The sequence below is a fragment of the Poecilia reticulata genome, linkage group LG6, assembly GCF_000633615.1.
Source record: "Poecilia reticulata strain Guanapo linkage group LG6, Guppy_female_1.0+MT, whole genome shotgun sequence".
Taxonomy (NCBI): Eukaryota; Metazoa; Chordata; class Actinopteri; order Cyprinodontiformes; family Poeciliidae; genus Poecilia; species Poecilia reticulata.
In genome coordinates this window covers 19,280,640-19,306,964 of record NC_024336.1, presented here as the reverse complement: position 1 = coordinate 19,306,964, position 26,325 = coordinate 19,280,640, and the positions used below count along the sequence as shown (strand labels likewise).

The window sequence follows — 26,325 nt, the reverse complement described above, 5'->3', positions numbered from 1 at the left end:
AGTGTGCCTGAATTTGGCCCTGTTTTCAGAGCCCAATCCTCTTCCGTAGTTTTTCTGTAGTCCATGACAACGGTGCAACAAACTTATGTTAACTTCAGTGTCGTGGCATCCGATACTTGATTCTATCGTTTACGTCAAGTAAACGATGGAAAACGATACTCTGTCATTTTCACGACAGAGTACGTGAAAATGTAACAAATGAAACTTTTAATTGATTATATTTCAGTATATTCAATTATAATCAGTATAATCAATCAGATATAAAGTGCAGCTAAAAAACAGCTAGCTGTTAGGTTGCCGCCGGGATAAGCTAGCTGTTAGCTAATATAAGCCAATATGGCGCAGGAAATTTGACAAATTTGTAACTTCGTGTTTCGACTTTGAGAAGGAAGAATATTCACTCCTTGGAAGCGACCATAAAACCCACGGACAATACTCTGTAAGTAAACCCTGTCATATATTAGCAGTATGGGTTTTGTTCTGTGAGATGTGTGTTTATGGCTTAAGTGGTGTGCGTGATTTATTTTAAGGTACTCAACATTTTTTTCAGAAGCTTGTGTACCTGCCCAGTTTTAGAGTTTTTAAAGCATGTTATACCTTTTATTAATCGATCTTCAAGTGTATTATCCCAAGCAGTTGAATACCAAGCAAATTTGGAGAAAAAGCTATTGGCATTTCAGTTTTGCAGCAGATGGCAAAGTAAACCTTTTCCCACTACATATGAATTCAAGATAGTAGTACTTTTTTCCAACAATAAGACTTAAAAACAGCTAATGGGAATAAAGTAAATTTCAATACAAATTTCATCCTATCCCACATTGCTAACTTATTTATTTTGTAAAAATTAATTTGTGTTCCAGTTTTAAAACTGTRCTGTTGAAGTATTTTTGCCTTTCTTTTGAGAGGCTTCTTGGAAATCTCCATGTTGTCTTACAATGTCTAAACCCTTAAACTTAATAGCAAGGTCTAAATAATTGAATAAAAACTATCAATTGTTATTACCAATGRTCTCAATTCAGTAGATATGAATAACTATTTAGCAGCGACTTAACAAATGCAAACTCAATATAGTTAATTTTCAAAGTTAATTTTAAAAATCACATAGAAAATGTAGGATTTGTTTAAAATGTTTTTGTTTTCTGTGGTACAGTCAATCATGAAATAATTTAAGCATCTTAAGATCTGATTGGTAACCTGCAGAGAAACTTAGTTGCAGAGCATACCGATCATTTTCCCTTTGGCATTGCTTAACTTGCTGGCGAATACTTTCGATGGATAAAATTGAGTTAAAGATTTTTTAAAAATCTATTTCAATAAATTGATTAAAAATGTGGATAACTATTTTAAAATGCTTTCATTTATTTAACACATGTATCTGTCGTTTTATTCAAGTTATTGTACTGGTGCTTAAATAGACAAACAGCTAGCAGCTAAGTTTCCAGGAAAAAAATACCTCCTAAAAGTGTGGAGAGGTACTACTTAAAACCCCCTTAAGAGATTATTTCAAAGTCAGATTCTTGGATGTGCAATTCAAAGGTTGAATCTAGGCACAATAATGCAACTCTTCTTGTCCGATGAGAATCAAAATAATCCCTTAACCTATAAGTGGTTTTTAGACATTCAAATTAAGTGGTTTAGTGTGTGAGAAGAGGTATGAACAGTATTTAGGAGGGCAAAGTTACAATTTCATATGGTGGGATCTTGTTATTGTTACGTTTACGAGAGATGGAATGTTTTGTGGTCATAATGTTTTGGAGCATGTATTGCATTGAGATGCACCAAGAGTTATTACAGCATAATTAGAGGAATCCCTGGTAACATTATTATTATTATTATTAATTATTATTATTATTATTATTATACCTGGGTAAGGATGATGTACATCAGATATTGCTAAAAGCAACTTTAAAGTCAGCTCACTCTTTCCTTTTAATGATATTATCCTCTTGCTAATTAATCCTGGACACTGACTGCCTTTTGTCACCAGGTGGCAGCAATGAGGCAAATATTCTGCCTGTTTTTTGGCACGAGTAACTTCAAAAACTGTGTCCGTTTTTCAAACATTAACTGTATAATCCTTGTATCCTTAGTAAAGTCTCTCACAAGACTCCTATGCAGTAAATGCAGTCATGGCAATCCATTTGCTGAATTTTAAAGGATAAAAACACTCTTAGATGCTTTTGTTAATTGCACTTGCAGTATGCATAAAATGTTGTGTTTAAATAGCAAAAGCACTATGTGAATTAGTAAAGTCAACAAGAACACTTGGAGCAAAGTCACAGCTGTGGGTCGATATAGGCTACTCTTGAGCTCTGTTGTCCTCTTTGGTTTTACCTCCAGGCATTGAGCACTACTTCAATCTTGAAACAAAATTAGGACTCTTGAACATTCAGCCTCTGGAAAATATAAGCAAAATATTTCAGAAAGCTGAGGGGAAAAAAAGCCAAGTATGTGGTAAAGTCAATTAAACGTAGCTAACCTGCTGTCTGAGGGCTTGCATGGACGTGTACTCAATATGCTCCCTCTTTTTCTGGATCCAGTCAGGCTCATCTGGTATCAGGGCAGCCATGATCACCTTTACTAACATCAGGACATGCTGCAAATTCACAGAGATGAAATTACACCAGCGGACATCAACGAAGGGATTATTTGGGATCTCACCTTCGCTCTTACCTCCACCATAACAGCCCCCATCAGAAGGTTGGTGCCGCTGATCCCAGCCTCCTGACTCATCTTCTGCAGACGCGGAGACAGCAGCAGTAGCCAGCAGTTGGACACCACTGACACAAAACTCAAGACCTCAAAGGCAACCTAAAACGGAAGACTGATATAAGCAGAGGTCTACAAATTTGTTTGTTGGATTTTAATATGCTTTTTTTTTTTACTGAAACTGACCTTCCACACACCCATACTGGCCACAGGAGGATAAAAGGGTTTGCGGAAGAGTTTGCAAATTTTGTAAGCGTCCGATCTGATTTCTGTTAGGTTGTTGAGGAGCAGCAGGACAGCAGTCAAAGGAAACACACATGAGAAAAGACTCAAATACCCAAACTGCACCAGCAGCTCGATGTATTCTGCAAACAGCCCCTGTGGTTGAAAAAGCAGATTGGTATGTTGCTTTTAATCAAAGCCTGGTTGTGAGATGTTTATTGCGATTCGGAGCACTCACCGGAAAAGTAGGCAGGGTGCCTTGGTTCCGAAATTTGTCCTCTTTTGGGTCGTCTTCCTTCTCTTTCCTGTGGGGGGCGCTAATGAATCGGTCCACAAGGAAAGGTATGACCACCTCTGTTACCTGGTTCACCAGCTGAGTGATGATCAGCAAAGAAGCTAAACGCTTTAAACGGATGGAAACAGCGTGTGAAAATCTGATTGTATATCTTGTGGTCAATCATGATTTAGCTCGTTTGTAAGCAAAATCCTGCAACTTACAAAAAGTAAAAATCTTTGTAGAAAGTTAGGGAGCAATAAATTAATAATCCCATGAAATAAACAAAGAAAAATCTCTTAATTATATATAGTTTTAGGTTAGATTAAATGTAAAAAAAAAATAAACTTCTTTACTCCCAAAGGAAAAAAAAAAAAGTTAGATTGCAAAGATGCTAAAGCAAAGTAGATTAATGTCCCCCATCCGATAAACAAAAATAGGAATATAAGTTTCTGTAAGTCGCAATAGGACATATTTTCTTGGACACAGCCCCTCTAGTGCTGGGCTGAAGATCTTTGTTACCTTTCGAAGCAGCGGCACATCCTGCTTGAAGAAGGCAATATGGAAGAGCACTGCAAAGTTATTGAAGAAGGTGAACTGAAAGGCAAAAGGAAAGAGTCATATTAGTGTCGACTGTTTGGAGCTGTTTGGACAAATATCCAGAAAGCAAAAGAGAGAGAGAGCTAACCACTAAGATTTTGCCTGTCAGATGGTTGTCGTAGGCAGACGCCTCTCTGTGATTCTCTAAGGAAAGAATTACAGTTTGAGTTTCTTAGACAAAAGAAATTATAATAGACCATCTCTAACACATGACTCCTTCCTAAGATGACAGATATTTTTACTGCATAATAAATTTCCTCTCCCCGATATGTTTTCTTCATGTATCTCACCATATTCCGTCAGAGAATCTGCAACTTTCCTGTAAACTGTGGCAAGCATATTTGTGTAAACAATATGGAGCACTGAGGGCACGTAGAGAAAAGTCTGAGATATCATGGAGTCCCAGTCTTTGTGCAGCCACTTCACCCGGGCCTCTGCCCAGTAGAAACACATCATTCCCAGAACCACCAGTCCTGCAGGATAAAATGCAACGTGTGTATCAGACACCTGAAGCACTTTGACTCACACTTTGGTTGTTGTTTGGAAACGTACCTAGGAACAGCCCCACCACCGGGACAGACACCAGCGCCATACGCAGGTCCCTCTTCCATTCGGGGAACAGTGGCTCCACACGACCGGTCACAGGGTTGACCCCGAGGTCGCCGTGGAAACCCGGCCGTGGCTCTGCGAAGCGTTCTGCGAGGTTCAGTGTGCCCCACTTGTACGACAGTGTGGAACTGCGGCGTTTCCACAGCTCTATGACAACCGTGGACCAGAGCATGCTGAACACGGCCTGAAGCATGTGGCCGCTGATGAGAGGCTCTGGTTCATCCTGGACTTCCCCCTCCTGAGACCCAGAGACTGACTGCAGCATCTCCCTCTGAACCTCTCCTGTAACGGGCAGGAACATATTTTTAGATTATGTAAATCAATATCCTGTGTTTGATTCTACTAGATCCAAACAAGACAAACATCAAGGTCCTGATGAAAATGTTTAACTGTGGATATCTTATTTCAGGCCACAAGGCACCAGATATTCTTGTAATCTTAAGGGTCTTGATCAATAATTGTTTGACATCTATCTGTCCATCTATCTATTGATTATTTGTGCTGCTGTTTGCAGGTTACATATTTAAAGCCTGACAAGGACTTTAAAAAAATATCAAAATTTGGGTCTGGAGAAGTATGGATTTTTGATTTAGAAATTTGGAAGAAAAAATGTCTCACTATATTATAAAATAAGCACAATTTTGATCGTTTACATTCATCACCTTATTTAATTACATCAAGTAGCTAAGTTCTCTTAGCTACTTGATGTAGCTAAGAAAACTTAGCTACATGAAATCCATTCAGTGAAATGGATTTCACTAAATGAAGCCATAAAATCATCAGTACAATTCGTCCAAACCTACTTGAGAAATATGCGATGAACAGGCCCAGTATTGCCGGTGGAAGGAGAGACCAGGTGTAGAAATCGAGGAAGCTGAAGTAGAAGGCCACAGAACTACCAAAATACTCGTTAACTTTGTCTGGGAAAATGGACAGAAGGCGTGTACTGCATTAGTGTTATATTTTTGTCAGCTAATCTAGTCATGCACTCCTTTGGAAGGCAGAAGATTGTTTTAAGTGTAAACTTGTATTGACATACCCAGTGGCTGAGACAGCTGATTCCCAGAGTACCAAGATTCACTAAGGTCCTTTAGCTTGTCTGGGTTGTGGAGAGGAAACGTGTCTACGACGACGCCAGCTTGTCCTAGCTTCTGCCCTGCAGAAGCACATAGTCCAAATGATCTGTGGTCATTTATAGGAAGGTCAGTGGAGGGAAGGTAGTATCTGAGGGTGGTGCATGGCATCTGAGGATAGTGAGATGGTGATGAGGCACAAAAGAAAGCGATTTTACACAAGCAGGGTTGGAGTGTTAAATTCTGGAGCGCCAACAGGCTGTAGAACCAGCATTATTCATCTCAGGAGACTTAAATCCAAGCAAACACTGGTAGATTGTCTTTTGTGTTGGAGGAAATGGGAAATGATTCAGTAGCATGTGAGTGTCTTCTTTCTCTGTGTTGATATGAAACACAATGAGGCTACTCACAGATGTTGTCTCTCTTCTGCAGTGTGCAGCTGTCGGGCAGGCCGGGTATCCTCAGGTCCTTCTGGGCCCGCAGACCGTCCAGCTCGTACTTTATGATGTACTGTCGCTCAGCCGACGTTAGAAACACCTCCATGTTGTCTGTTACACATGTTACACAATACTKAAAATTGTGTAACATTACCGACAGCACATGTAAAGTCTGGTGGCSYGCCAGGCTTATAATACACATGGGGGAAACCCTGCTTTGTATTCTACYSACRTTGTTTCTTATTTCTTTCTATGTTTCCTTTTTGTTCCCATGTTCTCTTCTTTGTTCTTCTTTCCAGTTATTTTCCCAGACTTCACATTAAACCCATTTCTACTGTAGATATATTTGCCGTAAATTCATGGTAAACTTCAGGGTTTTTTTTATGTTTTGAAATGGTCATTCAGCAAAGGGAATTCTGGAAAGTTGAGTTTGGAAACGTCAAACTTATGTAGAGCCATCATATGAATACGCTGGTTCTCTATGTCTGAAGCAGAGCTGCTACTAATGGTTTTAATGTTTACTGCCAGGTTTATTACCTCAGGTGAGACAAAAAACTTCATTGGGGGTAAGATAAAATACAAAACCCAGATGCAGTTACTGCTGCCATCTCCAAATGTGGACTAGTTGTCACAAGGTTGCGGCCTGATGATGTCTGCACATGCACAGAGATAATTACTTGGCAGCAGCGTTACGGCTGCTGCTTCCTTAAACGATGACTCACTATGTTAAACATCGGATTCCAGGAATYTGTTTAAGTATTTTTCAGGAGGCAAAACTCCTCAAATTCTGTTTTAAATGGGTCACAAAGACACAATTTGTCCTAATTACTTAGTCTGCTAAAAATRCTAAAGAAAACAAAATAACAGTTTTTCAGATTCAAAGAAAGGTTTGGTACCAAAACAATATAATTCCCAGAGAACTGATAGCTGGTGTAGCTTGGTGTAGAGGGTTACCGTTAACTTTGCTCAAAGAGTAGCATAAAGCAAACGCGATGTTGAGGACCAGATCATTATCTGAATGTAATTCTTTCAATTAAGTATGTAATAATAAACTCTAAATATAATCATTGTCTTCTGGCAACGATTGACGACCTATGCAACAAATCAATTAAAAGTGACCCCCCCCATACTGAAAACATGAGGGGTACCTTTGTGTTGTCCTACACACTGGTCCCTTGGAGGAAAAACCCCCCACATCTTTTAAAGATTTCTATAAAAGTATGATGCATCTTCTTTGCTTAATGAACACCATTACTTATTTCAGTCCTAACCCTTAAATATAAGACACTCCACATGTTCCATCARGATACATGTCTGATTTATCTACCTGAATCTCTGAAGTTGTCTCTGTCDTTGTAAGCGAAGGCCTCCATTTCACCVGTGTGGTAGATCTTGCACAGACCCAGCTCCTCTGTGGCTCGCAGTAACGTACAGCGCGGCGCAGACAACACGATGATGTTACCTGTGGCGTCCTCGCCTGGGTGAGCCAATAACCCGGCACCTGAAGCGAGCGTTTCAAAAGTTAGAACCCGGCATTAGCAACTTAGTTTGTTTGACTTGTTTGCTGTATCCTGTGAGAAATTTGATGCAGACTAAATCCAGCCTGTTCCTGGAACGATTCATCTGTTCGATTGATTTGCTGCAACACTGAGATCCTCATAAACATTTAATCTACTGTATGTTTTTTTTTTTGTTTTGCTCCAGGAAGCCGCTGGAAACTGAGACCTTACCTCCATCGTTCTGAGGAGCGCCGATCAGTTTGATGAGCCAGCGTTTCGTCTCGGGGACGGCCTTCTTTCCGAGCTTCACCAGAACCAGAGGCTCGACCCGCTCCGAGGCACAGCAGGGGCAGCTGACTTTGGTCCAGCGTGGCGTAAAGGAGGAGGCGCTCAGTTTGCTCGGCAGCTTCCCGCCCGCAGCCTCCCCACCCAACTGCTGGGCGGGTTCACCTGGACCACCAGGCACACCGCCATCATCAGCTGCCTTACTCATGGTGAGACTGGAAGCAAACCACAACCAAAGTGAACATTTATACCCCTGTCATTATTATTCTCCAACAAGACATCTGTGCAACTGCATCTCCACAGTCTKTTTGGTCTTCAGATTTTCAGAAGTGCTAGMAAATTCAGACGCGTTCAACAAATAAATTAGAATTTTTACCAGCATTTCTTTCATGTCGCTGATTATCTTCACAAGAACTAATAAAAATTTGAAGTCACACAGATTAMAACTGAATAGTACTTTTTCCACTTAGCTTTTCTTGACTGGGGGGAAATTAAAATTATATATAATTGTTGTAAAAAAGGAAAAAGCCACCCTGTTCTACGCTTAACCAATCCAGGTGAAGAAGAGGAAACTTCAGCAGTTTCTATTTATGTACGCTGATGCCATAATTTCTTTTAAGGTCGAGGAATTTAAATTATTCATTTGGGTTTGCATGTCAGTAAAACCAATACAAATCCTAATATATGGTAGCTGACATAACAGAAACACAGTGCAGCTTGTTATGTTGACATGTTAGATGAATAAAAGGAAAGACCTAAGGCCACAATACATTTGTATCGTTTTCTGGTTTAAAAACAACAGAAAACAATTTTACTTGAACAGCAAAATCTCAAGTTGTTATAACTGTGTTATTACCAGTCTGCAGCCATTAATAGCTGTTTTTAAACCAGTGTCGTCCTCCACATTGATTAAAGGTTTTACCAGCCTCTGATAGAATTTAGGCTGCAGCAATTACATATTGTTATGTAGTCATATAACAGTCCTAATTTTCATTTGCATCATCTGCTCTTTCATAGCGACATGGGGAGCCATATAGATTTACATGTGACCCTGAGCCAACTTTACATTTGTTGGTATTTCAGTGGTGGCTGCAGACACGAGATACGGATCGGGATTGAATTCGTCAGGAAGCTGCGTGTCTTTCAGTGAAACACCGGATCCAGATAAAACTCGTGTTGTGACTGCGCCGTAACTTTAAGACACACAGAGTGAACTGAAAGTGGTTAAACACTTCCTGCTGTCTCTGAAGTGCTCCTGAACGGATTCTGTCGACACTCAGAAAGGCGTTTCGGGGCGAGGAAGAGGATGAGTCAGGAAATACTATACCTGGTAGGGCGCTGATGATGTTGGGGTGGTTCTGCTCTCCACTCCTTCGTCAGGCCCTCCGCAAACTCCTGTCTGAATGCACATAACCAGAAGGCAGCATGAAAGCAGCACCGCCTGAGTAGAAACCAGAAGGAAGTCCGTCTGCAGACTCTTACCCAGCTCCAGACGGTGCTTCCTCCCAGCTTTCACTCAGTGTGGTGTTGATGTGTGCGGGTTTGTTGGACAGGAATGCGGAGGAACTTCTCTGGCTCTGCAGGGCGTGGACGGTTGTTTGGTTTTGTTTCAGACTCCTCCCTCCTGCCAGCTGCCGGTTTTACAGCTGCAGTAGTAGCCCAGGGTCCTACTGCCCCACAGCTGACGCTCGCTGAAATAACATTTGCAATGAGTATATTATTTTTTGAAATTATTAAAAACAAATAAAAAACTTTTAAAAAACCTCAAAACATCTTTAAGATGTTTATGAAACGAAGCACGGTTGGTACACAACCTCTGGTGGCAGGCAGCCCCCCGTTTTATACCGTTTAAAAAGAAAATCAAAAAAGTTGTATTTGTTCCTGTAACATATTTTGTGTGTTTAGGAGGTTTGTCCAGTTCAGTCTCTAACCTGGAGGAGGTTGGTGCACCCCCTTCCCACCCCATGACAACATCAGATGTACCAGGAGCACCAAGCAAAGCTTTAATGGCTCCTGAGACTTTGGAGCAACACACCAAGTTAAGTGAACCACTGTGGTGTTAGAGATGAGTGTGACCGTATGAAGCAATGAAAATACCAGCTTTAACTAAGGAGAATGGTGATAATACTTGCTGTCATTTTAAACGAGGAAGAACGTGACAGATACGTTAATAAACTTGTAGTTGTAATACATACATGGACACCTGAATGCTACAAGTGAGCTCGTTTTGGCTCCCTCATATTTTGACCCAAAGAAATCTGATGACTTCCTGCAGTTTGACAAATTGGCATTCTCTTAATTCTCACTGCACCTTTTTCTTTTAAATTAAAATTAATAATTAAAAAAGTAAAAATTGCAAAATTTTAATCACAGGTTGTTCCATCCTGCCTGCCATTCAAATGTCAATGCTATTAACTTCTAGATCAAATCCTGTCTGATTGGTTGTCCATTCTTGTCTTACCTCTGTTTGGATGTGATCAATCTTTTCGGTTAATGACCACAAGTTCTCGTTTGAGTTAAAGTCTGGATTTTCCTGACCACAAGTCCAGGACGCCTGTGTTCTTACATTTGGACCAGTTTTCTGCAGTTCATCTTTGTACTTCCTATAGAGTTGGCTTCTTTGCTGCATTTCTTGTCCAAAGTTTTTGACCTCAACTGTGCTCTCACACCCACTTGCTGCCGAGGCTGAGCAAACTCTGCACTGGTGGAGATGCAGTTTATTGGCCTCCTGCTGATGAACTTAATCACGGTTCTTGCTGGACACTCTTTGATATCCTGAAGATTTCTTCACTGCAGCTGAATGTCACCTTGAAGTTGTTGAGGTCATTTTGATGCAAAGTGATGACAGCTGCACGCTTTTTCATTGGAGCGAGGTGATCATCCAGGATGTAGCCCACCTTCCACCCAAAGACCACTGGAGATGGCCAATGGCCAAAGTCTTAGTGAGATTATGGCTTATAGATAATGAAATACAAAAAAATATATATTTTAAGCAGAAATATCAGGCTTTTCAAATGACTGATTACTGCAGGTGTTAATTAGCAGTTTAGGGTGTGGCACCAAGAGCTTCCATTCTTCAAATATTTGAGCTACACCTGTTTGAGATATGATCTGTTCTTTAAATGAATCACAGGAAAGACCAGTGTCAGAAATATACAGACGTTTATTTACAAACATGTCTACCTTTGCATAGAAATTTAAAACTCAAAGTAAACAGATTATTGGAAATTCCTGCTGCATTTCTTTTAGCACAAAAAAGACGAGTGAAAATCACGAGTTTTAGTTTTTCACATAAGATTAGTACGTCTTTAAAATTAATAGACATCAAAAACACATATTTGTAYATTTTGGTTCTTTGGAATAAAAAAAACCCCCACTGTTCAGAGTTCAGTGATTAAATCAACTCTTGAGTGAAATCTTGACATTTTTACCATCTATAAAGAAAGAAAAAAGGCAAAATGACACATTTTTGGTGACAGATCAGTTACAACTCATCCCTGTTCGCCCTCAATAAGACTTATTGCTTCACATTTTTATTGAGAAAACAAATGCAACTGTGATAACTTTGGGTTATCTAAAATAGATGCTCTTTTTATACAATCAAGCTTGTAAAGGCTGAAACTTTGCATACGACAGTTTTGTAAGAGACCTTTGCATGTGCTATGCTTGTAAATTATTTGAGTTATGTTTGTTCTGCTCTTAAGTTGTCTGCTCTCCTTTCTCTACTGTGCCAAGGGAGTCGGCTGAAGCTCGGCCAGCCGCCGCCAGGACGTCCTGCTGTCGAGTCAGATTGCTCAATCGTCACCCTCTGCAGGGATCCGAGGGGGTCAAACAAACAAGGAGCTTCACACTGAAGTGGAATCAAAGATGCTAAAACACGGGCACAAAACTGTAAGGCTCTTGTGCCTCAATGAAGGCTGAAAAGTTCAATCTGAATGCATCACTGTGATATTGAGGTCTTCGAAGCAACCAGACAGATTCTGGTCCCAAAAAATAGATTTAAACCTAACAGTGCAATACAGGATGTGATTTATTTGTAATAATGATTCCTGTTAATGATATTTAACTAACCTAACATGAATTTTAGTCAGATATCTTTTATTCTGAAAACTGTAGACATCTATTTCTATGCCTAAGTTGTTGTGATGGTTAATTCCAGAAATGTAACTCGTTATGATCAGAAGAGTCGTTAGCAAACACTTCTACTGGTTGCCTCTAGATGGCAGCAGCTGCAACTGTGCAGCTCATACTAAAATTTTGTTGGGGAAAAACAAAACCATTATTATGGTGCATGGTCTTCATTGGCCACCTTGCTTAAATATGGGAACTTTTTTTTTTCCTCCAACAAACAGTGTAAAATTCCCTGTAACCTTTGACCCCGAGATCCCCACAGCAAGACGTCCACCAACCTGGCTTCATTCCTTCAGCTCCATCCCTACGACACCTAAACACATTCATTAAATCCACACACACAGAATCCATCCATCAACGTACAGACATCAAACTCGTTCAATGARAGCATCTCCTCTTTTGTACAAAACATCTTAAAAATATATATTTTTTACATTTTTGTGAAATCAAACTGGGAGAAAAACAGGATATTTTACAGTGGAATTGTGCTCATTTCAAAGATCTGGATCAGCAGCTACACTTGCAAACTACAGTAAAACCTCAATCCTGCTAATTAATAAATTAAAGCCCGACTGTGGAGTTGATCAGGACATCTGAAAACAAATATTTTCTGTTCACAGGTGTTTCAGCGAGTTTGGTTTTGTTGCAGGGAGATGCAAACCTTCAAACTGGAAGGATGCTGAATTAACCCAAGTTGGTTTAACTGGTAAGATTAATCATTGATGCTCAAACACTTTTGCCACATCCACCCACCGTCCATCACTTTCTTTTCCCTCTGCTTTTACCTGTTCGAATGTTTCTTAAAAATTATTTCCATGTAATCTATTAAAGCTTTACCCCCGTGCTCCTGACTGGCAATCTGTTTAACGTTTGCTTGATTAATATTGGCACAAAAGTGCAAAAACAATCACAGTGAGAATAGAGATCAGACTGGTTCTCACACATTCGTATGGCTGATCTGTAGAAAACAATGCGTTACAGTGAGTATCGATGCATCGGCTGCTGCAGCATTATGGATGCCGGAGGGGTTAGGGGGGTGGGGGGTTATAACAGGTGGACGGGTCACTAATTAGGGAGGCTGATAAGTCCAGTGGCCCTTGAGGAGAGCCATTCGTACATTAGAATTTCTCGTCAGGAATGACTGTGTTGAAGGGATGATCCCAGAACGTGGTGGTGATTCCAAAACCTGCAAAGAGAAGCGTCACAAGAGAGAGAGATCAGAAAACAGAGTGATCGTAGTTTAAAGAACCATAGAAATGTTTATGAGTGAAGCGGTTACTATCAAAACCAAAAGCAACATAATAATTATTTAAACGGGCCGTCAGCTTGACTCCTTGTCCAGGGGTCTTCAAATTCAGACCTGGAGTTCTGATGTCCTGCAACTTTTAGATGTCTCCATTTCAACACACCCGAGTCAAATAATGAGATCATCCAGCTTTATTCTGGAGAGCTGGACTGCACATGGAGGTGATTCAGCCATTTGATTCAGGTGTGTTGGAGCTGAGGACACCGGCCCTCATGACCCCTGCCCTTTCCCTTTATACCTGCCCAAAAGACACGTCTTTTGTCTGCATTGAACACGACATGGCAATATTCTGCATCATTCTAAAAACTTTTGGAAGAGGAAGTAAAGTCAACACCAGATTGTACTTTAAGGTATGGGGAGGCATCCCAGCCATAAAAGGCTGCTAGGATATTAGTTACCTTTTTTACTGATATGACATGGCAGAAATGAGACAGGAAAATCAAGTTTGACTGGTTTTCAGCATTTAAACAAATAAACAGGTTATAAAGTGAGAGGAATTTATGAATATGGTTGGCTGGTTCTGAAGTTAGGATGAGAAAGCTTTACAATAACCTGCGCAGATTAGACCAGATGTGTCCCCTTATGTTACTCCATTTACTCTGGAGCAGGAGGTCAAAAAGACCAGAAATCCAGAGCAACAAGTTGCTTTTAGTGGTGACCTTTTATAAAAGCAGTTATGTGAACTGAACAGCCTCAGTTTGATAGCAACTATAAACTGGGTTGAAGGCTTACAAGAGTTGTAAAAATAAAATCGCTGCAGTCTAAAACCACATCTAGGTCCAAACTGACTACAGGTGAAGTAGTGGCAACAATTTGCCTGGTTCAATTTGCGTGACACTTAAACTGATTTGCTCACCTGATCTCTGGTGCTCAAAGTGGTGTTTGACATGGTAGGCTTTCAGACTGTACAGATACGAGCCTTTCTTTGGCGAGCCATAGTGAAGATAGTAGTGGATCATGTCGTACACGACGTAGCCGCACAGCCCGCCGACGAACATAGACGAGCCGAGGGTCTCCGGCAGCGTCTTACAGAGCGACATGTAGAACAATCCCACCACTATGGAGGCCAACCCAGGAGGAAAGACCAGGCGAGAACCATCGTAGGGAGACTGGAGAGAAAACAACACAACCAGAAAAATCTGTGAATTTGCACTCAGATTCCTTTACTCAGACACCCTAAAGGAAATCCAGAGCAACAAGTTGCTTTTAGTGGTGACCTAACTGTGTGTAATTAATCATTGACTGACTGAGTTGTTTTGTCTTTCAAAGTATCTGTATTTAAAAACCCTAATAGTTATTTGCTACTTTCTGTTCGTCACAAAATCAATGTAAAATAAAGTTTATGGTTCTCATGCAACAGATATGGAAAAAAAAATTAAAGGATCAGAAATTACATTTCTGAATCAGTTTAAAAACATTTTATAAACCTCGGTAAATGCTGTTGCAATTAATAAAAAAATCATAATAATTAGGTGTCATCTATATCATCAAGCTTTAATAGTCTGCAACAAATGTTTTGATTTTTCTACCTAATGGAAGAGAAATTCATTAGAAAAAGTGGTTTATGCTTTTATACCTTATGGTGCTGTCCGTGCAGAAGGAAGTGTAGCGTAATGAGGTAGTAGTTATGAGCCGGCGGTTTCATGTGGAAGACGAAGCGGTGGATGCAGTACTCGATGAAGGTCCACAAGAACCAGCCCATCATGAAAAGGACCGGAAACACATGCTTTGGGACCGGTATGGAGAAATCTGCGAATCCAAACGTGCAGCGATGAAGACAAGTTTACATATCGCTTGTACAGCATGAGCACCGTCGTACACTACTGTGTCCTACCCGAGGTGAGCTCTATCCTTGTGTTGCCCTGAGCCAGGGTGGTGTAGCAGTGCCAACCAAGATAGAAGACGATAGGAAGCCAGACAACTGGGACCCAGTACCTGTAGCAACAAACCAGAAAGACTCATAAAAGGGTCATATTTGGACTAGATGAACATTGTACAGTATTTACAGTCTGTTAGGATTTTGCCTCAATTATTTTCCTCCTCATCAACATTTGTTTGGTACTGGTCCCTTAAGTGAGAGAGAATACATCCAGTCCAAATAATACGTTTTAAAACGTTAAAAATGTGGCTCATTCATACATAAATTATTCCAGTTTTAACAAGACAGTATTTGTTTTTTCATCTCATTTATTTATATAAACCATTTTGAGAGATTCTAAACCCTAACCCTACATAAATCTTATCCTGAAGTAAGATTTATGTACTCATGTCTGTAACATTACAACCTATGCAACGCTCAGCTTTACTTTCATTCTGCAGAGAACAAAGAAAGTTTTCCTGGTTGGCTTAACGACTGTCAGGAAGTTAAGAATCCAGAGAAATATTTCAGAGACCAGTAAGTGTGGATTGTGATAAAATAATCTCCCAACACATTGAGCCCAGGGAGCCTGTGTGATCAGCCCATTTCTGCTCACGCATCTGTGGCTTCACAAGAGAAAACTACAGCTTGGGAGATGAATATACTATTTTTTAGCATAATAAGTAACATTTATTACCAGGAAGTTTTGGTCGCAGCTTCCATGAAGGGGTTTCCAAATAGTCGGATGGGTCTGTCAACTGGCTGGTGAACCCATGCATCATATTTTTCTCTCAGGTTGCCGACCTGCCAGGCCAGAGGTTTCCGCCAGTCCACCAGATCCTGCACAGACGCACAACCAGAGTTTAAACTAAGAGCTACATATTTCCTCCAGCAGGTGGAGCAGAGAGTTAGACGTCCAAACAGTGATTGGCTAAAACCAGGAAGCAGTCTCATGGTAAGAACATTTGTCTGTGTGCGATGCTGCAGGTTTACTTCAACCCAATAACAATTGTAATAATTAAAGATTTTCAGTGAGTCCAAAGGCCGTCAGCCTGACGATTTTATTTTATAGCTCCTCGTGCTGCCAGCCTCACTTGGGCCATACTCCTGTGTTGCGGAGCACCACACTGATCTGTAGTCAGTTTTGTAGCATTGACAGAAATGCTTCAGCTTAGAGTTTTGGAAATGGAAAGCTGGTCTGAAGCTACACGCGTTTAATTCTGATTTTATCTGCAAAGCATAAAGAATTTTAATTGTGGTTTAAAAGACACTGATCAAACCTCAGATGACAATGAATTTGTCACAAACCCTGATATATACACACACAGAGAAAACCAAACATAATACCGCAATTATGAGAAGCTCTTAGCATTTCCATATCCACCTCAATAGTGAGCATCATGTAAATATATGCACAAACACACACGGCTTAGCTATCTGGTACATCTCTCCATCTGACTATCCAGTGACAGCAGAAACTAGCTGATTGCTCTGGTCAGTTATTCAAACAGGAAAACAGTGCTATACTGGGAAATTAAATTAAACAAGGCAGTAGAGTGAGTTCTGTGAACCAGCTGCTTTGTGTTACTTGTCAAAGGAAAATACTTTATGTGCCATCGAGTCTCGATGTCAAGTTGAACAAGGAAAGAAAAAAAGAAGTGAAAATGTTTGTCATGTGGTATAGAAAAGCACACAACTTCCTGAAAGCAATTATGTTATCTTAAAGAAACAGCTTAATTCGAGAACAGTTCCCCTGCAGCAAGCAGCAGTCTGTAGGGGTGAAACCAGAAAAACTCTCWTTTTTTTTTATATTCCTTTCTAAAAGGAATTTAAAAAATGCAGCAAATGTCCAAATTATAGTTATTCCAGGCTGCTGATCTTTTTTTAAAATTTGGCTCAACATGTCCAAAAGAAGTTCAAGTGGCTAAATAGTTTTACACTTCAGGATTGTTGCATGAAAAATATTTTTGTTAGCATTTTCTCACCTTTTGAACACAACAAGGATGCTTAAAGAATCCTTCTGAGCCTACAAGTCCAGCTAATCCTGCTCATACATCGTCATTCACTTTGTGTCCAATTGGTTTCCTGGGATTAACCATCATGCATCCAATGCAAACATTGTTCCACCTTGGAATCATTTTATCTGGGCAACTGGGTGGCAAAATACATAAATATTGTTCAAACTTCACATTATGTTAATGTCTACAATGTTAATGATACACTTAATTTAATGATCGCCCACTGCACAATTTAATAACTAAAAACTTTTGTCTTACTTTTTCCAAAGGTGAGGTTTGTTTGCATAAGGAGGCAGGTGATCTAATGTGAACAGTCATGTGTTTGTCACATGAGGCAACACAAGCTAACAATGTGTAAAACATACCTTACATTCTTGAGTCACAGTGAGGACAAATATCATTACACACTTTTGGCAAGGAACCCAATGGGGAGATTTTAGATAAATGAGAAACCGACTGAAGCTCCCGCCAAACTGTTTCACCACATGTGTGCAGTTCGATGGCTGCAGGCAGAGTTAAACAAACGCCTGGTGAATTTAACCCAGGGTTGACGAAATCAAACCGCATTGCCGCTCTGTGAAGGTAGCGTCATGAAGAGAGGTCGCACGTTACTGGGAGAACGCAAAGGCTGAAGTGTCCAGCTGTTTGACAGTTTTTTTTTTATTTTTCTTCCCCCAAAACATCAACCGAGAGAACTCTGTTCGGGACAAATGCTTTGGGGAAGTAAGCCACACCTTTGCTGCATCTCGTAAAACATCAAAGAGTCTAGATTGTTGCTTTTTATTTAATACAAATGCCACCTGGAGACGAAACAAGCCAGCCAGACAGGTTGAATCTGTCATGGACACATGGAGGCGTGTGGTGACCTGGGTTTGCAGCAGCTAGTGGAAAAACACAGTTAAATGAATCAACCAATGTCACCTCTGCCGTGAACAATGCTAGCATTTGCATGAACATGGATTAAGGGCCCGTTTTCTGACATGTCATTGGGTGGTTTCTCACATGTTTGCACATGCCTCCATTTGACAGTGTGGGAAATTCGAAGACTACAAACACACCAGAGCCGTTTGAGAGTGGCCTGGTTCAATAACCCAACGGCTGTTGACCCCAAACGGGATATTCTGTTATTTTGCCTGCAGCCTAAATCCTCAATTCAGCCAATTCAGTGGACATGACTGATGTAGAAACCATGCTGTGGAAAGCTTAAGCCACTTTCGATTTCTTTCAAGCAGCTAGAGTTTCTTTGTAACATTTTAAGGACAGCTTTATGGACTTTAACAGGGTTTCAAAAAATTGTGGATTTCAGCTGGTTTTTCCAATTTGGTATTTAATTAGATTCAACCAAAGGAAAATGGTCTATACGTTTCGTTGATGAGCTTTTTGTTTGAAACTTAGCATTGGTTTCATCTGAACAAAGAAACCCCTGATTGCTATAGTTTGCAAGCACTGAACATTTTTTATCTCAGACCTCCATTTATATTTCAAAGTGAGAATCTTGTGAAAACTGTTAAGAAAAAGCTGTCAAATGCAACACAAATCTCAAATAAAACAAGATCTGGATGTTTCGTATGAAAGTCTTTAGTGTTTCTATACATTTTATCTTTTGAAATGCAAATTTACAGTGAAATTATTTTTTGTTGTTTTCTCACTCAAAATCCATCCAGCCATTGGCAATCCTAACACTTRGTTTGGATTTTGGACATCACCCACTTGCCGTTTCTCTCCCCTTCAACTTTAGCAGCCACAGATATAAAGAAAACCCACCTTGTCTAGATCCACGGAGCTGCAGAGCTTGTAAGGGGAATTCTCATCCTCATCTTCCATCTTACTCGTTTTTTCTGCAGACTTTTCTTCTGCCTGTTCGCTGGCTTTTCTTCTCACTCTTAGAGTCTAGAAGGAAAACAAGAAACGGAAGGAAACACGTTTTACAGGTGATCAGAAATATAAGAAGTCGGACAGGTGAACGGGCGAGAGTATAAAAAAATTTAATAGGGCATTTTTCCACAAACAAAATGGCTGCAGAAGTAGTAAGGAAACAAATGAAAATGACTCCTAATGATTGGGTCAGGATGAACAATGTTTGCAATGAGTCAGTCTGACCTTTGCTCCTCTCTCCTGAATGTAAAAGTCATTTGTTATCGCTGCTGCTTATGACCTGCAACAATTTACAACCGGTGACCATTGAGCCGCTATGACTGCTATTCCGGTTGCCAGGATTTTCAAACAGCACGACGCTTAAGCATTTTCTCCTTTACGTTTAGAAACCCGAGCCATTTGCCGGCTTTTAGAGTGCGAGTTGGTGCTCTTAAAGCTGAGGCAGTAAATTCCTCCTGCAAATTTTAAACGTTTCTGTCCCACTACACATCTGATTTAATCAGATGGGTCATTAATGCACAACTTCAGAAATGAAGACATGCAAAGAAACAACTTTTAATAATCAGGTGAGTTGAAGGAGACAGGAAACAATCATTTCAGTTGCCAGAGCAGAAGTGATAGTCGTCCGTCTTCCAAGAATTTCTGAGCTCGACGTATAGTCTCCTCCCAGTGTGCCTTTAAAACCTAAAAAGTAAAAGATCCAGGAAGCTTCCTGATCAGATTCTCAAACCAGCTCCTCTGACTCCTTTTAATGCAGAAGAGCAGCAGCTCCATTCTAAGCTCTTCGCCTCATCTTTACAGATGAGCCCTGCCCACCTCTGCAGAAAATTACCGGTCATGACTTCCATATCATGATCATAAGTAAGGGCTGGAATGTCCACGGACCAGCAGGTTGAGAGTTTTGACATCTTCACTGCAACATACCATAGCAACTCGCCCGTTCATCTCTGGCTCTATCCTACAATCACTTGATAAGAAATCAGAGTCCGACCCACAACCTGGAGGGTCAGTCTAGGCTCCCAGTTGAGCACTACGGCGTCAGACTTGGACCAGATACAAAAATCCCCGGAATACTTAATGTTTCATCCTGGCACTCGTACGCATAGAAACATTTTGACCCCATAAAATGAACTGACTTTTATTGGTTTTAATGCGACTTAAACAAAAACTGCTTATTCTAAAAGAAAGAAAGGTGCAAATTCTTTTGTAAGTTTAATATTTTTATACAGCAGGTTATAAAAAAGAAAGTGCAAACCAGATCCCAAGCTAAATATTAGGCACTTTGTATTCAAAATGCATATTTTCCTAAATATCTGCCAGAAACCACAATATTCAGGTAAGATGTAGGAGATGCATCCCTGCTTTCTCTAATCCAAACTAGCAACTCAATCTATTCTATTACTTAGGAAAGTTATTAAATTCACATTTGCTCAAAATTTCAGCCGMTATACTTTAAAATAGTCTCTTCGATATTTGTGGAAAACTAAACAGCATCAGTGCACAGCTTGTGTTCTGAGATCAAGAAAGGCAAGTTTAGGTTATTTTGTTTTGGTTGGAACATAAATCAGTTTTATTTGTGACATTTGTGGATTTAATATTGATGTTTTATGCTGAAATGAATGAAACAAAATATTAGGACAAACGCTACAGAGATGTGATGGCGTTGGCGCCATTTTAACTGTTCCATCAGTAACAATGTTCTTAGATCACATTGCTGATCACGAGTCTAATCTCTTGTCAAAAAATGATAACATCTACACTAATGTAGCCTGACGTCTTTACTCAGTTTCTCCAATGGAAAAAATATATATTTATATGACTTAATTCTGTGGTGTGGGAATATAAATATTTTCGATATTCTCCATTTTCCTTAACCAAACCGTATTCAAAGAGGAGACTGTGTTGGAACCCTGATACTACTAGCACTAAAAGACAAACTCACTGGAACATCTGATGAGCTTTACGAGATGCTGCTGCACATCCTTCAGGTCTAGTCTGGTTAAATATTCATCACCAGGCTGCTGAGAGACACATGCTCAGGGCTGGCTGTAGTTTATTACAGACTTTGCTTCTGCAATTTAACACCTGCTGTTGCAACGTTATACCTTCTCATCAGCTTGTTGTGGCGGAAACAAATAAAAAGGCACTAAAGTCTTCGGTGAATTTGAATCGTTTGTTTTCAGCAACAGTTCTGCTTGAAATAGTTCAGATTCATCAAGAACATGACAAATTTATGCAAAGCAAATCAATGCAGTYGGGTTACATTTGCTCCCGATTCRTCCTGACCTCATRCAAACCCAAACCGCACACATCACARAGATCAGACRAAAACATTAACACATCTCGGATACGCAATAGCTTCCTTGTCACATTCGCCTTAACCTAAAACATTAATAGGATGATATTTCTGGTGCAACCAAACTTTCTGGTCATGAWATGGTTAAGTTCCTGTTGTGTTTTATCATACATCTTTATGAACTTAAAGGAAGGGCAAAGTTCCTAAACCAGTTTGGGAGAAAATATGAGTCCAGAGTTCAGTCAAGATGAGATTTGTGATGTAGAAGAAAATYAGAACAAAGAAATTTAGATTAAGTTTTTCAGCGATGGCTACAAACATTTTTTTGTCGTTTTACTCTTTATACATCCTCCATTTAAAAAAAAAAAAAGAAGAGGCTTTCTGTTGGCGACCGCAATAAAAGCCACACCCTTTGTAACCGCTGCAAATAACCTAGATGTTGTTTAATAAGCTGCGCYTCTTCCCACTTTATACATACGAGCTCACAAACGTGACCTGAGCAGTCTGCCATCGGACTCTGAAGCTTYGAGGTGATGTCAGAATTGGAGATGTAAATGTCCCAACTGGGTTTCCTTCAAAAGGCGAGGAGGGTTTATTTTTTCCAATAGTTGAAACAAGTGTGTTTATTTTGATTYGGTTTAGAAACGGCTTTGAAACCCCASCAGGRTGAGCTTAAAGCAGAGCATCCAGGTTAAAGGAATCTGACCGAAAATAAGGGTTTTATAAGCCACAGATTTAAGAGGAGCATCAAATTCAATGGAAACCAGTAGAGATGGAACATGAGCCAATCTGGACTATTGGACTAATATAGAAGCATTTATTGCTGGGTGGCTCTACTTCAGTGATAAAGCTGATCCATGACGTTTTGTCGTTACAAAATATCRGAGATTTTAAAACGGCACACACTGATGATGCTCAGYCGATTTCATACTCTCGTTATTTATWAAGCGAAGATAAAGTCAAAATGGAAAGACAAGCTGCTCCGTCCAATGTGGAAAATTATGCCACACCCTGATCATCTAATCACTGATCATCATCAGGAACCAGCTGTGTAACACCAGATGTTCTTTCAGTTTGCTGAAACATACAGGTGTGTTTCCACAATGCCAAGAGGGAAAGTCGATAGCAATGTGCTTAGAGACGCTGCCGTTGCTGCTCATTTACAAAAGAAATACTATTTACAAGTGCAAAACTCTTGCTGCAGGACTTGGACGTTTCTGAAAATTCACCCTGAGGTCAGACTGAGCAATATGGAGAAACTCAACACCTCAAATTCTCAGTTAGTCAACATAAATGTTGAAATTTATGACAGGACAATAGTCTATTCGATTAAACACAAAGGTTTCTTGGTGTCCCGTAATTAAAACACACTCAAATATGGCTTGTTTAGTTTAGTAGTGTCTCCAGGAGAAAGTCTTTGCACCAAAAAGAATGTAGCAGGATGCCTTGTGTTTGCATAGTTGCCTCTGGGGAATGAAAACTTGTGGAACAACGTCCGATGGGCAGATGAGATCAGAGTAGAAATCCTAGGCTTCAAGCACAGTTCAACAGCTCATACCAATTRACGCACAATTGTTTTGTTGTTACAAAAGAAATRCAGGACAGATGCTCTGGGTTCGTTTTATAACCAGGACTTGAACAAATCACCACCAGCCCCTCACTCCAGTTATGCTGCACAGTGGTGGAGGGTTGATGATTTAGAGACAAATTCAATTAACACTTATTTTAACTGTATAAACTACTCGCGTCTCAAAGCATTTGTCACTTCGTAAAATTGCAGTCATAACCTGGAGTCAAGCTGAACGCCACAACTTCTGCTACTTGAACCAATGATAATATCAGTGAACCAAGAAATAAAGGAACTAATCTTCGTTCAAAATTGAAAAAGTGACTGTTCTCCGCTGACTTCAGCAGGTCAGTAATATTTCAGTACACACTTAAGTTTTATAACTATGTAGAACGTGTAGTTTGTGCTATATCATGTCCACTGTGAATAAAYCGAACATTCGTCTCGCGTCACTGATCCTTTAGAGYAGGTTACGCAAAATACCAGACAATGCTACGAGAAATACCAACAAATTTAAGATTTTTAAGTATTGTTTTCCTATGTAAATGTACACAGAACATGCAGTACACATGTGTACTGTCATGTGGGTGTATAATGAGTCATACACACTTTGAYTGGTTTTAGTTTAAGTTTACCTATAGGTGCTTCGTGGACAATCTTGAATTGCAGAGACAGTTTAGCTCTTCAAATACATTTGAGGGAACTGAAATTAATTACTGTCAGTTGTTGGATTGCAACTTCAATTAATAATGAAAAATAAATAGTTGGAAGCATAATCCATCATTATCTGCCAAAAGTTAATAAAAAAAATAGAAAACATCAAAGTTGCCTGTGAAACACTTTGTTTTGGTCGTCATTTTGTTTCTCAATAAATGATCATTTCAATGAACTAACAAGTAAAACGTCCCAATGTTTGGTCGTGCAGAGTGATTCAGCATGACTTGACTAAAAGGGAAAGGGTGTTTTTGAGGGGTTTTTTTTTAGAAAAGGAACAAAGCAAGAGAGCAAAACTATGATGAGAACAGAGTCATGTGCAGCTGAATCAGAGACCGAAAACATTAAAGAACTATACTTGAGGCAACATTTTACTGGAATTACATCAACTATGATGCAAATAAAATCAGGAGGAAAACTTCACACAGACAAGGAAGGAATTACAATTACAATTTAAAAAATGTAAATCACCCAAAAGATACATGCATTWAAGAGTGCAGTGAGTCYTTTCTATTTGATTATAGCACTTTTCACCGATAAGGTTTAAGATCAGTGATTTACAAAGATGGAGTCAGGACCATAATGTGGGTTTCTTGAGGTAATCTACTGAAAARGTTTAACTTRGAGATTTGTGTTTGTGCCATTTTTAATGCTAAGGACCTAGCACAGCAGTGATCATCACCCAAAACAGTAMACKTTATTAGGCTAACAAGGGTAAGAACTAAAATAGGCTRATCARCCAAACAGAGCTCATCACCAACGTCAGGCTGACCTCATTAGTCGCCCGTGAATAAGAATWAGTCGCCTGTCAATYATTAAAACATGCTGTAGGTCTGGACAATTTTAGTAAATTTTGCATTTTGGGCAAAATCACTTGTTACTCTAAGAATCTCTCCCTCTGGCTAAATATTATCTTAGGTGAAGTATAATTTCACAGCACCTGGTATGCATTAGCYAACRATTATTGCACTYCAAACATTCCTTTGTGATACAATATTACACAGAGAAATATTGTGAAGACAATATATTGTGCAKCCTTAAAGTGTACAGACCAAAAGTTTAAAAGCAWGATAAAAACAGRCCATGGTTTCATTGGTTTATACTGCAATAAAAGAARCATGATTATGTTAAGAGTCATTTATTGAGATAYACATTCTATTTGGGATAAAAGAAAGATTTGCTTTCTTACTACAAGCCGTTTTAAGCTCTACGTAACCATAGGATATATTAACTCAGTTGAGGTGAAGTTATGAATCCCTTAGTTTGTGTTTTTGATTCATTTAAATAATTTAAATTATGGCATTTTTATTGAAAATGTTTTTGTTTTTTTACCCAGACAAGAAACAATTGAGCAATTTTTCAGAAAGAAGTCAATTTCTGCAAGTTATAATGGAGGTCTAATCCAGACTCAAATCCCTTTAAAGTTTACACTTTATGATGAGAAACAAAATTGTTAAGCCATAAATGCATCCATCTTTGCAGGCATCACATGCCAGCCGGCACAGACAATACCTGCACCAGAGTCCAGCTAATTTTGCMTTTTATGTCACGAGATGGTTTTCTTTGTCAGTGAATGGGGGAAGGGTTAGAAGTAATAATGCATTCATATCTGCTCATTAGGCAAATTTACAAACTGTGCCACCAGGTGTTTTTTTCTTTTTTTCCTCCTTTATGCACATGCACTGGACAGGATATCAACCACCAGGAAGTGATTCAGGAAAGTCTTGGCAAGCCTTTTTATTTTTAGTTATATGACTTCATCTTTGAACAACAAAGAACTGTGCTGTTGGGTTGCAGTAATTGGAGAGTAAAAAAAAAAAGTATAAATAATACTTTCATTTTTATGCAATATATACACATTAGGTGTGAAAACGCTTTGTGCCTTTGAGGTTTTATTGGTTGATGAGTGGCAGCACAAATTATTTCTCACTTTGTGCATCACATTTGAAATTAACCAGGACTCAATGTGAGTCCTGGTTAATTAAACAGTTTAGTTTCCTAGCCGAGTTTGACATGAGCATCTGGTGAAAACTGTAATCGGCCTAAAAATACTTATTCACACTGTAGTCCTATTTGTGAGGAATCAAATGTTGGAACTGTTTCGCTCAATGAGCAAATGGTGCCCAAAAAAATAAGGTCAGCATTTTCACATTTTGAGAGAGAAGTTGTCATAGTAACAAGCTTGACCTCCTTCGAATACACTTGGATCTTCAGTCAGTAAAATTAAAGTTTGCTGTCGTAAAGAATGTCTWCCTGTAAGACAGACTGAAATTAAATTATTTACATTCCGCTCCATTTCTAGTTTTAACACAATAAAATCAAATTTAGTTTTTAATAACATGGATTGGTAAAAAAGAAATGTCGCTCTCAGGAAGCCAAGCTGCTCTTATTGAGTCACTGGCACACAGGCTATACTTCATGTTTGGTTTTCCAGTGGCTTCTTTTGCATTTAGTATTATCTCATAATGATTTAACTTAATTTTGCATTATTATATGTTCCCATCRTTTTATTTAGTATCTTAACCCATTTCTCTACAAATCCATGAAACGAGTTGTGACAAAACTGAGGTTTTGTACAAAATATGAACCCTTTATAAACTCTACATGACTGGAGAAAGCTAGTACTATTGACAATGAAGACCAGAGTCCACAGCTCATTGCAGGGCTCCAAGTTCAGAGAGTCCAGGAGAAATTTTCATAAAGGAGTCAAGCTAAGAGCTAGTCACATTAGGCTCCACGGAGGAGAGTGTCCACCATCTTAAGTTCAACTGTTTCCTCTTAAAGTCTGTATTATGCGAGCTACGACAACTTGCATGGGCAGATGAGATAATGAGTGTTAGCCAGATTATCAA

General features: G+C 39.4%; 2 protein-coding genes and 1 long non-coding RNA gene across 4 annotated transcripts in view; 1 reads left to right on the top strand and 2 right to left on the bottom strand.

The window, feature by feature from the left end:
• Nucleotides 1-988: 988 nt before the first annotated feature.
• On the bottom strand, nt 989-9,315 carry ano10b (anoctamin 10b). The gene is made up of 16 exons (XM_008411681.1): nt 9,191-9,315; nt 9,036-9,107; nt 7,655-7,923; nt 7,252-7,425; nt 5,898-6,035; nt 5,454-5,570; nt 5,218-5,334; nt 4,358-4,696; nt 4,096-4,278; nt 3,894-3,949; nt 3,728-3,802; nt 3,170-3,334; nt 2,896-3,087; nt 2,674-2,811; nt 2,480-2,596; nt 989-2,396 (listed from the first exon to the last, which is right to left on the bottom strand). The coding sequence occupies exons 3-16, from the start codon at nt 7,914-7,916 to the stop codon at nt 2,373-2,375; spliced, it is 2,097 nt and encodes a 698-aa protein (XP_008409903.1). The 5' UTR covers nt 7,917-7,923; nt 9,036-9,107; nt 9,191-9,315; the 3' UTR covers nt 989-2,372.
• Nucleotides 7,831-11,277, top strand: LOC108166368 (uncharacterized). The gene is made up of 2 exons (XR_001776704.1): nt 7,831-7,917; nt 9,614-11,277. It is a non-coding gene; the product is annotated as an uncharacterized LOC108166368 (long non-coding RNA).
• The window catches only part of fa2h (fatty acid 2-hydroxylase), a 33,528-nt gene continuing 18,056 nt past the window's right edge, over nt 10,854-26,325 (bottom strand). For both annotated transcript variants that reach the window (XM_008411678.2, XM_008411680.2), the window contains exons 2-7: nt 18,786-18,911; nt 15,701-15,843; nt 14,980-15,080; nt 14,722-14,894; nt 14,002-14,254; nt 10,854-13,025 (exon numbers count right to left, since the gene is read on the bottom strand). In XM_008411678.2, the coding sequence (XP_008409900.1) occupies nt 12,958-13,025; nt 14,002-14,254; nt 14,722-14,894; nt 14,980-15,080; nt 15,701-15,843; nt 18,786-18,911 (864 nt within the window). In that variant the 3' untranslated portion in view covers nt 10,854-12,957. The remainder of the gene's footprint in view (nt 13,026-14,001; nt 14,255-14,721; nt 14,895-14,979; nt 15,081-15,700; nt 15,844-18,785; nt 18,912-26,325) is intronic.